Source organism: Haliotis asinina, chromosome 6 (assembly GCF_037392515.1).
Source record: "Haliotis asinina isolate JCU_RB_2024 chromosome 6, JCU_Hal_asi_v2, whole genome shotgun sequence".
Lineage (NCBI taxonomy): Eukaryota > Metazoa > Mollusca > Gastropoda > Lepetellida > Haliotidae > Haliotis > Haliotis asinina.
In genome coordinates, this window is record NC_090285.1 from 4,488,466 (window position 1) to 4,504,713 (window position 16,248).

At 41.7% G+C, this 16,248-nt stretch overlaps 1 protein-coding gene across 1 annotated transcript in view; it reads left to right on the top strand.

Annotated features, from left to right (window-relative positions):
• Positions 1–16,248, top strand: part of LOC137286452 (uncharacterized) — a 104,960-nt gene that overhangs the window by 59,445 nt on the left and 29,267 nt on the right. Inside the window, exons 7-16 of the mRNA XM_067818329.1 lie at positions 604–748; positions 1,308–1,405; positions 1,686–1,790; positions 2,354–2,438; positions 4,892–4,989; positions 5,179–5,334; positions 6,084–6,330; positions 6,669–6,808; positions 7,199–14,021; positions 16,099–16,138. Coding sequence (XP_067674430.1) covers positions 604–748; positions 1,308–1,405; positions 1,686–1,790; positions 2,354–2,438; positions 4,892–4,989; positions 5,179–5,334; positions 6,084–6,330; positions 6,669–6,808; positions 7,199–14,021; positions 16,099–16,138 — 7,937 coding nt within the window. The remainder of the gene's footprint in view (positions 1–603; positions 749–1,307; positions 1,406–1,685; positions 1,791–2,353; positions 2,439–4,891; positions 4,990–5,178; positions 5,335–6,083; positions 6,331–6,668; positions 6,809–7,198; positions 14,022–16,098; positions 16,139–16,248) is intronic.

Below are 16,248 nucleotides of genomic sequence, written 5' to 3' on the forward strand. Positions count from 1 at the left end.
ATACCATATTTCCTCTAATAAGTATTTGGCCTCTAATAGGCCTGCTGGGGGTAAAGCAATGATTGAAGAAATAGGTGCTGGGCCTCTAATATGTGCCAGGTCTCTGAAAAAAACACTTGGTACAGTGTTTTTATATGTGTAATCTCCATGGATCCAAACCAAGGTTTGTTAAGGAATGGTCCCTTTAGTCATAATTTCTTGTCCTCCACTTGACATGGGTTCATGGATATTATATAATCATTGAAACTTCAGTCAGGGTGGGGGAGGGAGGAGGGGGGAAAGTCATGTATATAGATATGTATGACATTTGATGCGGGATGAATGTTTATGGTAGTTTGTCTCTTAGACTGCAAGCAAACTGTATATCATCTTGTTTCCATTTTGGCTGGAGATATCAATATCATGAATGTTGCTAACTGTAACTCTGCCAGGACTGTTTACAGAACAGTCCATCAGATTACTTCTTTCAGGATCCAATTATAAGCCATATATTTCTTCAGTTACCAATCCAATACATGATATGATAAAGGGAGACAAGCTCCAGTCTCTGGGGTTTTGTCTGTTCAGCTAAAGTGTCCTTAACTATTGGTACCATTTCTACAGCGAATCAGTTGGAAAAGCGGTCTCTTCCATTAGATGACTCGGACTCCACCCCTCAGACACCTGTGCTTGGATCAAGTGAGTCCCCAGATCACTCTGGCATCAACACCCCAAGCAGAAGAGTGTGGGATGTGCCCAACATACCTAGGTATGTGGTTCCTTTGAGATACTATTCATATCCACTCACTCGTAGCTGTTGTATGTTCAGATTTACCAAATGCAATAAACTGCAACTGTATGAAAACTTGGATGTTCCTTACATATTGCCACATTCAAGAGGAATATTACCTCCAGAAAGAGAATGTCAGTTGTATATGTTGTCATGGTTTACATTATCATATGTGAAAAAAATGGTTTATTTTTAAATTTTACTTTCATTACTTACATTCTTCCCCATAAATATTTGTAATTAAATGTCATTTGACTTTTACCTTGTGAAGATCTGGTTTGGATTGGTCTTTAGCAACTGGTATTTGTTATGAGAGATGATTAGCTGCATTTTATGCTCTTTGAATTGGTTGATGCATGTCATCCATAGCCACATGTTTATGATGTCTGTCACTGAATTGTGTTGTATAAACTAATAGTTTAACATCAAAACTCTTGGAACAAACTTAAGATTAGCTTGATCCTGTATTAACAATAGATCAGTAGAGAATAGTTGAAGTCCATGAACTGTGAGACAGGTGTTGTTCCAATTATGGCAGTGAGCTGATGTTGGATGGCGAAGTGTCCCGGCAGACGACATGCCAGCTGGAGGTGGATGTAGTTGCAGCAGACATCCTCAACAGACAGGAAGTCGATGGTATGTCACTTGCATGTTATGTGGTCCCCACACAACCCATCTCCTGAATAGGGATTGAGATAATTGGCAGAGTACTTCAAGTAACTTACACTGATATTGATTCCTTTGATATTTTCTGAAACATTACATACATTGGTTCCTATTAAATTTTATTACTTACTAATTAAAAAACAATTATGTTAGATTCATTTTTTCTTCACTTATGATAGGTTATTTATTTTTTATCTGAACTGAAATACTAGGAGATAAATATGTAACTTGAGTCTTTTATTTTTCTCAGCTAATATTGGCGCCAACCCTGGTCTAGCAGCAATATGGGAAGATGAAAAACAGCGCCGTAGGAACCAGGGGGAAACATCGCAGATCTTGACACCAGAATCGCAGGGTGAGCTTGTACTACCTTTTGTCAGCTTGTATTGTATCCATACACTTCAGTAGAGCAATGACTTAGCAGTACACCACTTCAAAAAGCTGATGTTATCTTTGACCAGACTTTAATCTTTATGTAAAATCAGGAACTGGAAGTGTTTTCCAATTGTTTTGCATAATAATTAAGCAAGCTGAGAATAGTACTAAGACAACACAGAAGTGCATGACAGTATATCAATGTCTGCATGTGGAAACAAATACAGTTTGCAGATGCAAATATTTGGGACATTTTATGATCATTTGAAAAGCTGATTAACCATATCATTGCTCATGTTTATCTGATGGTATAAGCTTTCTCAAGTCTAGTGAAACGGACAACTAGCAGATGCAGCTGTTATGAATGGACAGTGAAGGTGTGACTGTGGGAAGTCTGGGTAGTTGAGTATTGTACACCTGGGGCTGTTATTATGTTTTATAAAATAATTGTTATCTGATTTCCTGAATTCTGTGAGAAGCAATTTTACTCTTTGAACCTAAAACCAGAAAGTCTGTTCATATGCAATTTTTTCGTTTTCACAGATCGAGTTGATGTGGATGTAGCAGAGAGCGAATGTCATCTCAGGCAGAGGCTTCAGGAAATCATTGAAGAACAGAAACCCTTTCTGTAAGTATGGAAAAGCGGTTTGTGTTTAATTATTTGATTATGATCTGATTGAAGGGAATGGAAACTGATGGCACAGTTGCCTGGGGTACTGCTGTTTGCCTTGCAGAGATACACTTGGGTTCAGCAGAATTCAGTGAATGCTTGTTTGAAGCTGGGTCAAATCACTGTTCACTACAATTATATATCTGTTGTCAGCACAATACCCATGCTGGTATGTTTCACTAAAGTGGCAGAAGTCTGAGACATGCATCACCCGTGTCTTTCCACCTTCGTCAGGGGCAGTGGGGTAGCCTAATGATTAAAATGTCAGCTCATCACACTGAAGACCCAGGATGGCTTCCTCACATGGGTACAGTGTGTGAATATTGCTAAGAGCGACATAAAACCACGTGCACGGGCCTAACGCATGGCTGGGTTATTAGAGTAATTCGTGGAGAGAATAAGTATATGCGAGTGCTATGTGACATCACTCGGCAGCCATCTTCCTACCTTTATATATCTCGACCAGTTCTCTTGGGGGTAATTAAAAAGGGTGTGAACAAGAAGATGTGTGGGTTATGCAAAGGTGATACACTACACTCACTCTTCTTTCTTTAAGGTGATTGGATTACTATTACAAGCAACCTTAAACTAACTCACATGCACTAACTCATTGATGACCAGGACTAGCCTGTTGTACCATATTATAGCTAAAATGGATAGATTTATCATGAAAACGACCGCTCGTTTTTAGAAATGAGCGGTCCACTGTTACTTGATAACCCCCGCAAAATGCTTGACGACTAGCCATTATCAAGCCCGTTGTTAGGTGACGTCATAAGTTGCTCAGCTGTTTAAGTTCAATCACCTACGGCTCGAATGAACTTTCATTATTGACTATATATCTGGCTCACATTCGTCACATGTGCCTGTGCCATTATGCACTTTCCTGCCTGTGCCAACCATAACAATTGTACCATAAATGACAACATACAGCAATGAAACTTGAAGTCTAACGTTGTTGATGACTGAAAACAATGGCAGCTGGTAGTATGAGCAAAGGTCAAGGTCGAATGTCGTCACTCTCAATAGTGACGTCATCTGTGTTGTTTTATGATGTTTCTATATTTGCAAAATGTTTGTCAGTGACCTTCGTTGTTTTGTTGTTGGCAGTAAATGCTTCTAAACCGATGCCGCTGTTTTTATTCTTATTGTATTAAAAATTCTATTCATTTTAGCTATAATAACGGTAACGCTATTTTTCAGTGCATTATCATTTGCAGAAGCCCTCGGTCTTTTCAACTGCCCTCCTTCATCGGGCAGTTAATGAAAGACCTCGGGCTTCTGCAAATGATAATGCACTGAAAAATAGCGTTACCTTTATATTATTAAACACTTGGTTGACGAAAGACCACACACATGGTCCTGGGGAAGTTTTTCTGGTACCTAGTCCTGTGGTTACTTTGGACTATTGTCTAATTACCTCCCACAATGCTGTCATCTACAAATAAAAAATAATCATTGCCATATCTAAAACTTGTTGGAGTGTAGTAAATACCGTATCAACCTTGTGACAGCATATTGTCCCCCCTGCAACACGGAACAGGGGAACTATGTATAGAAAAGGGGTCTATGTATTCAGCCATGTCCGTGCGTTTCTTGTTAACGCGATATCTCATGAACTGTTGTACCCACTGTCTTCAAATTAAATGACACTCTACACTGGGAGATTACGCAGACACCAGTCGATTCAGATGACCTTGACCTTATTTTAAAGGTCACCACGACTGACTACTCTTCAAACTCTCGTTAACGCAATATTTCATGAACTGTTGTACCCAGTGTCTTCAGTGTGACAGCCTACGTTAGGGGAATGTGCAGGCACATGTCAATTTTGTTGACCTAGACCTTATTTCAAAAGTCACCACAACTCTTTGACCACTCTTCAAACTCTTGTTAATGTGATACCTCATGAACTGTAGAACTGAATGTCTTTAAATTTGTTTACAGCTTACACTGGGGGATTACACAGACACCAGTTGATTTTTTTCACCTTGACCTTATTTCCAAGATCACCATGACTTTTTGACCACTTTTCAAACTCTTGTTAATGTGATATCTCATGAACTGTTGTACCCAGTGTCTTCAAATCTGGTGACAGCCTACATTTGGGGATCATGCAGACACCAGTTGAATTGGATGACTTTGATCATATTTTCAGTTGCCCACAACAGTTTGTCCACATGTGCTAACACAGTATTCCATGAAACATTGCAACCAATGTCCTCAGTTTTGTCAACAGCCTAAACTGCGTGATTACCCAGACACCAGTCATTTCATGCATCTTGTGTGTGAGCGAAAAGTAAAGAGTAGTGAATATGTTATAAATATTTCATTCTTCTTTAGCGGCAGACGACATTGCCATGTTAGTGGCAAACACTTGTTTATATTTTATCATTGTATGTATATTCCAGTGAAGGCCAATCTGATGAGGAATCTGACATGTCCCAGGGTTCCGAGGATGATTTCTCTGCAACACCTGCGTCACAAGTTGCCTTCCATGTCTTGCAAGGTTGGTTACACCTCTATTCGCAGGAACTGCCAGGGCTTTGAACCCTTTCAGATTGGTTAAAAAGCATTGACCAACTAACCAGTTAGCCAGATAGTGATCTGTTTCAGGATGGTTCAGAAAGTTGTGTTGTGATGAAAAAAGGTATTAAAGCATGACTGCAACATTCACAGGATATTCTTTTGTGTTCAGATTCAGACGAGTGGTCCCAGGATACAGTGATACTGGATGATGTTGGTGGAGAGAAAGAACAGGAAGATGGCAAGGAGGAGCCCATCATCAGCTTGGAATCCATACAGAAAGTCCTGTCCTTCAGCCAGAGCTTCACACAGGCTTCTCAAAACTCAGGTACCAGGGTGAACTCTCTCTCTCGGGGGGTTAAGTAGACAGAACTGTTGGTCCACTCTGGAGTAGGGTAGACTGAACTGCTGGTCCACACTGGAGTCAGGTAGACTGAATGGTTGGTCCACACTAGAGTAGGCTAGACTGCTTTGTTGGTCCACACTAAAGGAGGCCAGGCTGAACTGTTAGTCCACACTAGAATAGGGTAGACTGAACTGTTAGTCCACACTGGAGTAGGGTAGACTGAACGGTTGGCCCGCATTGGAACAGGGTAGACTGGACTGTTGGTCCACACTGGAATAGGGTAGACTGGTCTGTTGGTCCACACTAGAATAAGGTAGACTGGACTGTTGGTCCACACTGGAATAGGGTAGACTGAACGGTTGACCCACATTGGAACAGGGTAGACTGGATTGTTGGTCCACACTGGAGTAGGGTAGACTGGAGCGTTGGTCCACATTGGAACAGGGTAGACTGAACGGTTGACCCACATTGGAACAGGGTAGACTGGAGTGTTGGTCCACGCTAAAGAAGGCTGGATTGAATGGTTTGTCCACACTAAAGAAGGCTAGATTGAGTGATTGGTCCACGTTGGAATAGGGTTGACAGAATGGTTGGTCCACACTAGAATAGGGATGACTGACCTGTTGTTCCACAGTTGAGTAAGGTAGACTGCTCTGTTGTGTGTAAGCATGTTTGTTAGGTAGTTGTGTTTGCTGGTCAGCCATGTGCATTGTGGCTGTGTTTGTTGACAGATGGACCAGACATGTCTCTGGTGGATGTGCTTGCAGCTCTGGCTGATGACTCCTCCCCAGTCTCCTCACAGCTCAGTGCCTCCCAGGTGTCTGCCTTGGAGGACAATGACAGCATCATCACCCGCAACACTGGCATTGTGGACGCAGAGGTGTTAAAGGAGGAGGAGGAGGAGACATTGGAGATGTCGCAGAGAGTCTGGGATGGGGAAGAGCCAGAGGAGGTGTTGCATGAGGAAGATGAGGATGGGTGAGCCAGTAATACTCAGAATGTCTATCTTGATGAAAAAAGGATTCACTCAAGTATACTGAAATATTCCAAATATTTTATAGTAGTCCTATAAATACTGGGAATGTTTGACCATGATGTTTTTCTGTAGTTCTGAATTATGTCTTATTGTTATGGTACTTTAGATATAAATTGCCTTGCTCATCTGTTGGTCTTTTAGTTCTTTCCATATGTTTGTATTTTTTACCCTAAATACTTGCATGTAAGATGTTTTCAATGCTAGTATGACAATGGATTAGGCAGTATGATATCATTTAGCTTGCTCTGACGACAAACATCATGAGTCATTGTACTTCTAGTGAGTCTGAAGAGCATAACTTGAAGGGTATGGATGACACATGGACGGACTCCCAGTTCCTTCCCAGTGAGTTGATGGATGAGGAGGAGGAACAGGGGGACCATATACCACAGTTTGATGGTGCTTCTGATGAAAAATCAGGTAATGACTTTGTGTTTCCTGATCAACTTTACTTTTATTCTTGGCAGGAGTGCACCAAATCTTGTCATAAGAGCTACCTCAAGTAATCATCAAATGGCATGCCGGCATACCTGATGTAATGGATTGTTGAGCACGCTTTTAACCACTAGTTCACACATTATCATTGAAAGTATGAAGAAATCTTTGATCAGATGTATATGTTTTGATTACACACATTTCTTTGATTTCCCACAAATATACTAAATTGCACACAGCTTTGATTCCACACAGATGTCTGTGATTTAATAAAAATCAGTGATTTTGGATGGCCATGATAGTCCTCTTAGACATGGATGGCCTTGAAAGCATAAATTTCTGTCAGTAGTTTATTACTTGATCATTCACTTACAGATGTGCCAGTGGCCCAGAGGAAAAGACTAGGCATGAGGGGTCAGGTCATGTCACACTTGCCAATGAGCATGCAGAGTAACCAAGGCTACCAACAGTACAGAGATGATGCCCGAGGCAGCTATGACAGCAGTGTATACAATCCACCTGCCAGCTACAGTGAGAACAGCATGGGACAACAACAACCTCCATTTTCTCCAGGGGCTGAGCGATATAATCAACTGAATCAAGAATATGCTCGCCCTTGGGATTCAAGCTACAGGATTGGAGAGATGGATGGAATTTCAAAACGGAACTGGGAACACACAGTATGGCAGCAACAGCAGCAGCAGCAACAGCAGCAGCAGCAACAGCAGCAGCAGCAACAGCAGCAGCAGCAGCAACGGATGATGTCTCAAGGCCATCAATCATATCAGGGCTACCCACCACACATGGATGACATTAATATTGGGTATAGGGGACCTGCTCAGTCATCAGAACAGAACTACAGAGGCAGCTACAACTTCAACCAATACCAACAACACTATGGCAGCCAGGATGGCTTCAATGAACAGTCATCCTTCTCAACACGATCACCCACAAACTTCATGGGCCATGCTGAGCAGCTCTCACCAAATTATGTACCAAATATCTCATCAGGTTTGCCACACGCTCAACATTCATCACCACAGTTGTCTCAGTGTTCCTTGCCTCGCTCAACTCAACAGTCTAATCGTCTGACATCCTCATCTCAACATGCCTCACCCTCACAACTCACAGGTCAACACGCATCACCTCTTATGCCGCCACACATATTGCCATCAGTCATGCAGCTGACATCAATGGCTGGTCATACCTTTAATGCTGAGTCTATTACCTCAAGCCAACCAGTTTTTCCAACTATCTCACGAGAGGCAAAATCATCTTTCCAGCAGATGCTGAATTCACCTGCTCTATCAACTCAGGACTCAAACATGAACAGAAGCTTGAGCAGATCCTCAGTTCACTCATCTGCTTCCCTTGCGTCCAACAGCAGTGAAAGTGAGCTTTCTCTCACACATCTCAGCTCAGCTAGTGACCATAGATTAGATGGAAGTAGTTTTGAAAAGTTGGTAGAAAAGACTTCATCCAATATCACTGCCTTACCAAACATGACATCAGTGGAACTTACCTCAAGTGATTGCTCAACATCTGTTCAAAGACAACCATCCAGAGACAATAGTCGAGATGATCTGTTTGGGGAATCTCCTCATACCATGTTGGGTGGTTCTACCCCTTCTTTGTCTGTGGATGAAAGCAATGAGTCTGCCAATGAGTCGATGATTGACATGACTGGCTGTGATGACTTCATGCCTGGTGGGTACGACTCAGGTGGAGATGGTTCTCAGAACTCAGTGACAGGTCAGGAAATGCCTGGAATCCCGTACCTTACAAATCTAGATTTGCCTGCCCCTGTGAGAAGAGATAGTAGACGAGAAAGTTGCCCGTCATCTCTCACGGGATTGATCAACTTGGTGTCAAGTGTCTCGGACACAAACTTTACCAATTTCCGCTCAAGATCCAAGTTGTCTCTGAAAAGGACCAATTCTGACACCCGTGTGACAAATTCACGGGAAGGTTATAGTTGGGGTAAGGATCTGTACAGCAACAGTAATGTGAAGAAATCAATAGGTGTTGCACCGTCATATTACCCATGGGCTCAAAATGGCAATGTAATTCCACATCACAGGGTTAACACAGGTATTACTCAAAGTGCTACTGGTGCTAGGAAACGAGGACGACCTCCCAAGAAAAAACTCCTAGTTACTTCAGAAAGGCAAGAAGTGTTGGTGCCAAATGCAGCTTATACCTATGCTTTCCATGTCCCAACACCTGTGTTCAAGAGACTGAAAATCAGGCACACGTCCTTATCTCATAGTAGTGATGTAAAAATTGTCAGAATGCACCCAATGGATGCTAGGAGATACAGTTTGCTGAAAATTGGTAGGGAGGTTGTTCGAATCCCAAAATTAACAGCAAAAGACATTGAGAAGTTGTCAAAACCTCGCTTATGTCCATCTGTGTCTGATGGGTTTCCCTGGGATTCCAATGGCTGTTCGGCTGATCATGTACCCAAAAAAGTATTACCAACCCTACTGACTATGAAACCTGTTCACCTTGTGTACTCTAAGAAACCCGAGGAAAGGATACCTGTTCTGAGTCAGTTTGGGGACATCTTTGAGAAGGCTCCTTCTAAAGGGAAGAACACTGACAAACGACAGTTCTCCTCAGTGGACTCATTTGCCAGACAGCTGCCTGAAATACCATCTCTTAAAAGCTGTGATGACAGTGTGAAAATGAGGAGACTCTTAAAGGAAAAGCTTTGTCAATTTAAACCAAATTTAGAAATAGTTCAGCAGCCAAGTAAACTTGAAAATGTTCTGGAGAGAGAAATTATTTCAGTGCAGAATTGTGACAATGAAGTGGAGATGAATGAGAATGGTCTGGAGAGAGAGACATGTTCAGTGCAGGGCCAGAATGGAACATCATTTGGTATTCGGGTGAATGAAAGTGTCCTGGGAAAAGAGGCATCTTCATGTCAGCTTGGTATTTTCTCACTAGGAGAAGTAAATGGAACTAGCCTTGAAACAGAGAACCTTTCAACTGAGAGCCTGGACAAAACAATCTCTGCTAACAATGAAAATGTTGTGGGGCAAGAAAGTGTCTTGGGGAAGAAGCAGCACAGAAACACAAGTGATGCAAGTAAAGATGTCACTGAGCAAGAGAGTCTGTTAGAGCAGAAAAAAAACATGGTGGTGTGTGGTGATGTGGCCCGGGAACGAAACACAGTGTCAGGGCAAAAGCAGGACAGAATGCTTAGCAACAACAGTATGAAATTAGAATCTACAGATATTCCTATTTGTAAACTTACAAACAAAAGTAACAGAGTAAGTTTTTCAAAAGATGCGCTCTCATGTATGGAACCAGCAAAAGATTCTGAAGATTTAGAGGCTGGTATGTCAAACAAAGAAAAGTGTAATGAACATCGTGGTGGAGATTTTCAAAAGGATATTCTCTGTGTTGGTAAGAACAAGGTAGAAGAAGTAAAAGAAAAGGAAGGAAAGTCTGATTCTTTGGTAAAGAAGCCTGTGAAGGAACATATATCTGATTCTGAAACTGTCAGGGCTCAAAGAGTGTCAGTAGGATTGTCGGGAAGTGTTATTAGCAAAGTGACTGTAACAGAATCAGAGAAAAAGGACCAGTTGTTTAATATGTGTGAAACTGTAGATAAAAGGTTTGCCGAGGAAGGGAACATTAGAAAGAAAGTTGACACTGAGACCGATTCAACAGAGGAAAAGGAGGAAATAATTAAGCGGCCTGTTCACAACTCATCTGACTTGGACAATACGAGGCACTTTCCTGTGGATTTCTCCTCATTAGAAGACCCATTGGTTGTCCAGTCATCTGTGAAGTCAGTGCTGGTGGACATGCCTGACCAACAACGCCCTCTCCACACACCACCTTTGATGTTACTGGAGTCTGATCAGGAGGACAAAGGAAATGCAAGAGTGGACAAAAACAGGAGGCCTGATACTGGTGTCAGGAGGGTGATGCCAGATGTACCAGCATCTCTTCCAGAATGTAGTGCAGTCAGCAAAACATCGATGGGCTATGGCTTCTACAGTGACAAGGACCACTCCAGTGAGGCTGAGTCAATCTTCTCCATACCTCACTCCAGAGCTTCTTCTCGTGCCAGCTCTAGGAAGGAATCCTCAGACAGTAGTGATGGTGCTGTGGGTCGATCAAAAAAGCTTAAGAAGAGGAAGCATTCAGATTCAAATGATTTCAGTAGTTCTGGATACAGAAGCAAGCGACCTTCAGTCAACTACTCTCCGCAGGCTTTCAAGCATATGTTTGATGAAGGTGATGACAACAGAAAAAGCAGAAAAGCTCAAAGAAGACATAAACAAGATGATGCTTTCAAGAATATGATCCTTGGTGTCCATTATATTGTAGTGGGAAGATTTAAAGGTGCCAAATCTATGCAGGTGAAACTAAGGCGTCCCAAAATGAATGGCCCATCAGTAAATGTTCATGATTATTTTGCCTTTCATTTGGAAGAGAAACGTCTGTTTGATAGAGCTGTTCATCGTCAGCTGACAAGACCATCATCAGCTGAGTCGACTTCCACGATATCCGAGTACTTGATGGAAAGCAGGATTATTAGCTTCAAGTCCTCAGAAAGTGAGCTGTCAGATATACCTCTCGAGTACCCATCCTCAAGGGCTTCAACACCTGCCTTTGTGTTGGATGAAAGGACTGGAAAGTTTCGGTCAAATCAGAAGAAAAACGATAGTGATAACTGCACAGAAATATGTTTAAGTGACTATCCTAATTTGAACAAACCCTTAGAAACATGGCTTGAAGAATCCAAATCACTGATTCATGAAGAATCGTCAAAAACTGAGGAATGTCCAAAACAGTCTGCAGCTGAAAAACAAACTGTATATGAGTGTATTGAGAAGACCATCAATGATAGTGTTACCTCCACTGTTTCGCCATCAGAAAGTGGTGGCACACCTCCAACGGTTGACAAAAACACTCAGAAGGAAAGTCTTGTTCAACAGTCCTTTCCTACCAAACAGGACACAACAAGCAAATTAGATTCATCTATCATGGACACCTATCCTGACAAGTATTGTCCTTTGGAAGATATTACCACAGAGCACACAGTGTATCATGTTCAACATCAAGTGTTCCCAACAGGTGCAGTGTATCAAACTCAGAAGCCAAACTATCTAGATTCTAACATTGTTGATACTTATCACAAAAATCAGATCAGTGCTCAGTACTTGCCAGGCTACAGCTCAGGTCAACCGTACACTCATTCTCTTCCACGACAGGCAGTGCATGACAGTAGCTCAAGTGATTCCTGTGGCGAGGCTCTTTTTCGGCCTAATCATCAAGTGACTGTTAAATCTCATCACAAGAAACAAAAGGCAAAATCACCTTACCGTTCATCAAAGGTGTCATATGTACAAGATAAGAAAGGAAAGAGAAAGAGTTTAACACCGAATCAGCGACTTGGTGTTGCATTTCTCTCTACAAGGCACAGGAGGAAAAAGTCTAATGGTGGCAGTTGCAAGTTGATGACCAGTCTGTCAGTATTACACCAGGCTACTCTGGCCAACCTGACAGATACCATCTCCTATGCTGATGGCACAGATGATTATAAGACAAAATATGAAGATGTAATGTATAAGCTGGCTCTAGTGTCACCACCTCAGTCAGATAAAGGAGAGACATCTCCTCCCATCCCTCTTTCACCTGAAGATGGGGACAAAGACATGCTACTCAAAGTCCATGACAAACCAAAGTCTACTTCTGATAACAACAGCCAGGTGGAGAAACACCCTCCTACTGGTCTATCTGTTCCATCCACGTCAGCCATTCCATCTACCTCAGGAGCCTCTGCCCATGTGTCCATGGACTCCATTTATGAAACCCCCTTGTCAAGTGTTGAGAACAATAAAGAGACAAGGTCCCCAGAAGCATCGGTCTCTCTGGGAACTGAATCAGACTCATTGCCTGATTTGATTGAGACCAAGATGCCGGTTGTAGTTGAGACCTATGATGTGGTTGATATCAAAGCTTCCACCATGGTAAATGTGAAACAGCCAGATCCAGATGATACCAAAATGACTGACTTTGGTGTGACCAGAACATCAGATGCGGCAAGTTCTGAAGGTGAAGTAACCTCAAAACAATTCACATGTTCACAAAAATTAAAGACAGCTGTGGTTCTAGTGAAACCTCTGTCAGTATCAGATATAGACAGGTTGACTAGGGAACTAAAGCAGAAGAAATACAGCTGCTCCTCACCTCCTAACCTTGGTTCTCCGATCTGTAACGCCCGGTACAGGAGTCTGTCGGGATCCAGCTCAGATGCAAGCGTATTCCACGACAGTGGAAGGACACCTCCCCCCTGCCTCACCCCTCATCGTTCTCCCCGGGTATCTGACTGTACCCTAAGTGACAGTTTTGCTGACTCCCAACATTCTTGGAGGTCAGACAAAAGTCGAGATTCCATTGTTCATGGTAGACTCAGTGGCCAAACTTCAGCATCATCTGATGCAGTGTCTTTCAAAAGTGTTAATAAATCCAAATGTGAGAGCTCTGTCTCATTTCGGCCATACAGTTCTGTGACAAAAAGTTTGGCCAATACACAGTCTTGCTTAAATGAGCTTGCAAGCCTCTCCCATGACTCATCCTCAAACCAGTCACGAAATTCAGATACAAATATTTCGACTGATTCAAAGAAAGAGAACTGGTCCATGTCAAATAGTTCCAAGGCAAAAGGTGCAGATAAAGGTGCTTCAAATCCAAAGTATAGTGAACTGAAATTGAGTGTCAGAAACTTGTTGACTCCAAGAGAGAATGCCATAAATGCCAGTACCCTCCCAGAACATTATGACATGGATTGTCCTGTGGTTATAAAGACATCACAGTATGAAGACATATCATCAGATGAAGATGATGAACCCGTGGATGCTACAAGGAAGAGACCAAGGAAGCAAGCATGTCATTCTGACCCACCAGAGGACAAACCCAAGAAGAACAAGAATGGTGGCAGGGGAGGGTACTCTGGAAGAGACTCGGACGGATATTCCCAGGGTTCCAATGGTGGCGGCAGTGGAGGAAGTCTGCCAAACCCGGAGGTATACTTTGGCTCTGTGGTGCTGAGACCGGAGACATATCCTCCTACTAGGGATCTAGTGTCAGTGTCAGCTCATATGTATGGGCTGTACAGTCACACTGCCCAGAACGCTTACTGCAGTAACCCTGATGACATGCCAGATAAACCCAGGTGAGATGTTGTTTAGTGAGTGAGAGACGTACTATAATTAAAACATAAGTATGAGATATTTTAATTAATGACTAGAACCAGATTTTGTTTGCGAACAACTATCTTGATATCTTCAAATTTTAGGGGTTAATTGCAAAATGCAATAACAGAGATAACAAACTGACTCTCCAGTTATAATTTTCAGAATTTGTGGCTGGCAAAACACATGCCTCTTATGTTAATTTTGTTCTGTGTACAGCATAATTCTAATGAATGATCAGCTACTGCTACATCTTGGCCATAGATTCCTGGTAATGATGATAATCACTCAATCAAGTATTTGTAACTTTTTAACATTGCTGTAGCAGTGATTATCGGATGACAATCACACTGCAAAGTGTTTGTAAATTTTCAATAGTAATGTGTCATTGGTGTGAAAGAACCTGTGATTATTTGAGTATCTTTTGAACTGTGTTTTAACAAAGCACCACACTGAAATAATTACATGGTCAAGTAACTCTCATCAGTATGTGTCCATATATTGTTTGAATTCAAATACTGGGACCATCTTTCCACATAAGGCATGCTCCATAACCTGGATGTAGTTTTCATGTATCATCTGTCATGAGTTGCCCCAGCATGAGTCCTTACGTGTTTTGCTTCATGAATTGATGAGCATACTTTGTTCCATCATTTAGCTTTCGCATCTTTCATGTATTTTCTCTAACATGTCATTAAGTTTTCAAACTTCAGTTGTAAGGGCCTATTTTTTTTGAGAAAAGAATTTGTGTGGTTTTGAGCTTGACTGAGTGAGGTTTAATGCTGTTTTAAACAACAGTGTTCTTGTTGAATGTCAGTTTAAATTTGAAAGAAAATTAAGTGATGCAGGTCATAGATGCTTAGCACTGTGATAAAACCCAGAACTCTGATATGGTGCTTATAGTCCCAGGAACATAATCAAGGCACCGTAGGATTTCAACTTAGGTTTAATGCATGCCAAAGGGATGCAACTCTGCACAATTGATTTCTGCAGCTCTGATAATTGGGCCACCAGTTCCTCCCTGTATACTACTTTGAACATACAAGTAGATTCACTTAAGATGTTGACTTCAGATACTGATAGATGTGGAATACATTTATTGTAGGTTTCCGTTTTGTTATTCTGTAGGCTGTCCAGTCTGCCTTTCATTACATTCCACATTTTTTAAATGTGTTGCCAGTTTGTTTTGCCTAATTTTTAGTATTTCATTTCATTTCATTAGTCAATCTGCAAATATATGCGTTTAGGAACGCAGTATGAATAAATATTCCATGGTTGTTTGTTGAATGAAAGATCAATGGACATGGAAGACTTTTTTGCCTGTACCGTCAAGGCTTCAATCTCCCTGAGTACCCTGATAAAGGTTTTTAGATCAAGTTATACATTGGAGCGGTGGGGTAGCCTAGTGGTTAAAGCATTCGCTCTCCACGCTGCAGACCAGGGTTCAATTCCCCACATGAGTATAATGTGTGAAGCCCATTTTCTGGTGTCCACCACCGTGATATTGCTGGAATATTGCTAAAAGCGGCATAAAACTAAACTCACTCACTAGTTACACATCAACGTAAACAGGCTGCCCAGACTCAGGGATGTTCATCACATGTATACTGTACTTCATCATGAGTAATGGTATTTCTGGACATGTCAAGAAACAAATCCTCACAAAAGCATGTAAGACTCTAAAAACAATTATGACATGATTATCACTGGTTCTTAATCATGTTTTGCTGTTTCAATATGAATTTGGTATTATCATTGTTACTACGCTCTTTTTAACCCTTATGTTGGCAATATGAATCAAACTTGTATCCAGAATTGATATTGAAGGAAAACATGATTATACATGTGTAGACAGAAGCATTTAACATTTTGAAAATGACACATAAAAAGTTTTCAGCTGCCTAAGGGTTAAGAAGAAGACAGTAGCAATGAATAAGTAGCACAGTGGACAAAGTTAGAGGTAGCTGGGCTGATGAGGGGTTTGGTTAGCTTGTGTTGAGTGTTGTGTCCCTGTGGTGCTGCCTGTTGTTCAGTAGGGCATGTTTGATTGTGTTGTAGGGAACTGGGTGGGACACTGTTGAAGCTTGAGTCAAACAGGGTGAGATATATTTTGTTTGTTTGCACCTTCCTCCATCCCTCCTGTCCTTCGTCTAGTTTCCTTACTAGTTCCTTTGTTAGATGTCTCAGTTTTAGTTTCTTTGTTATTGT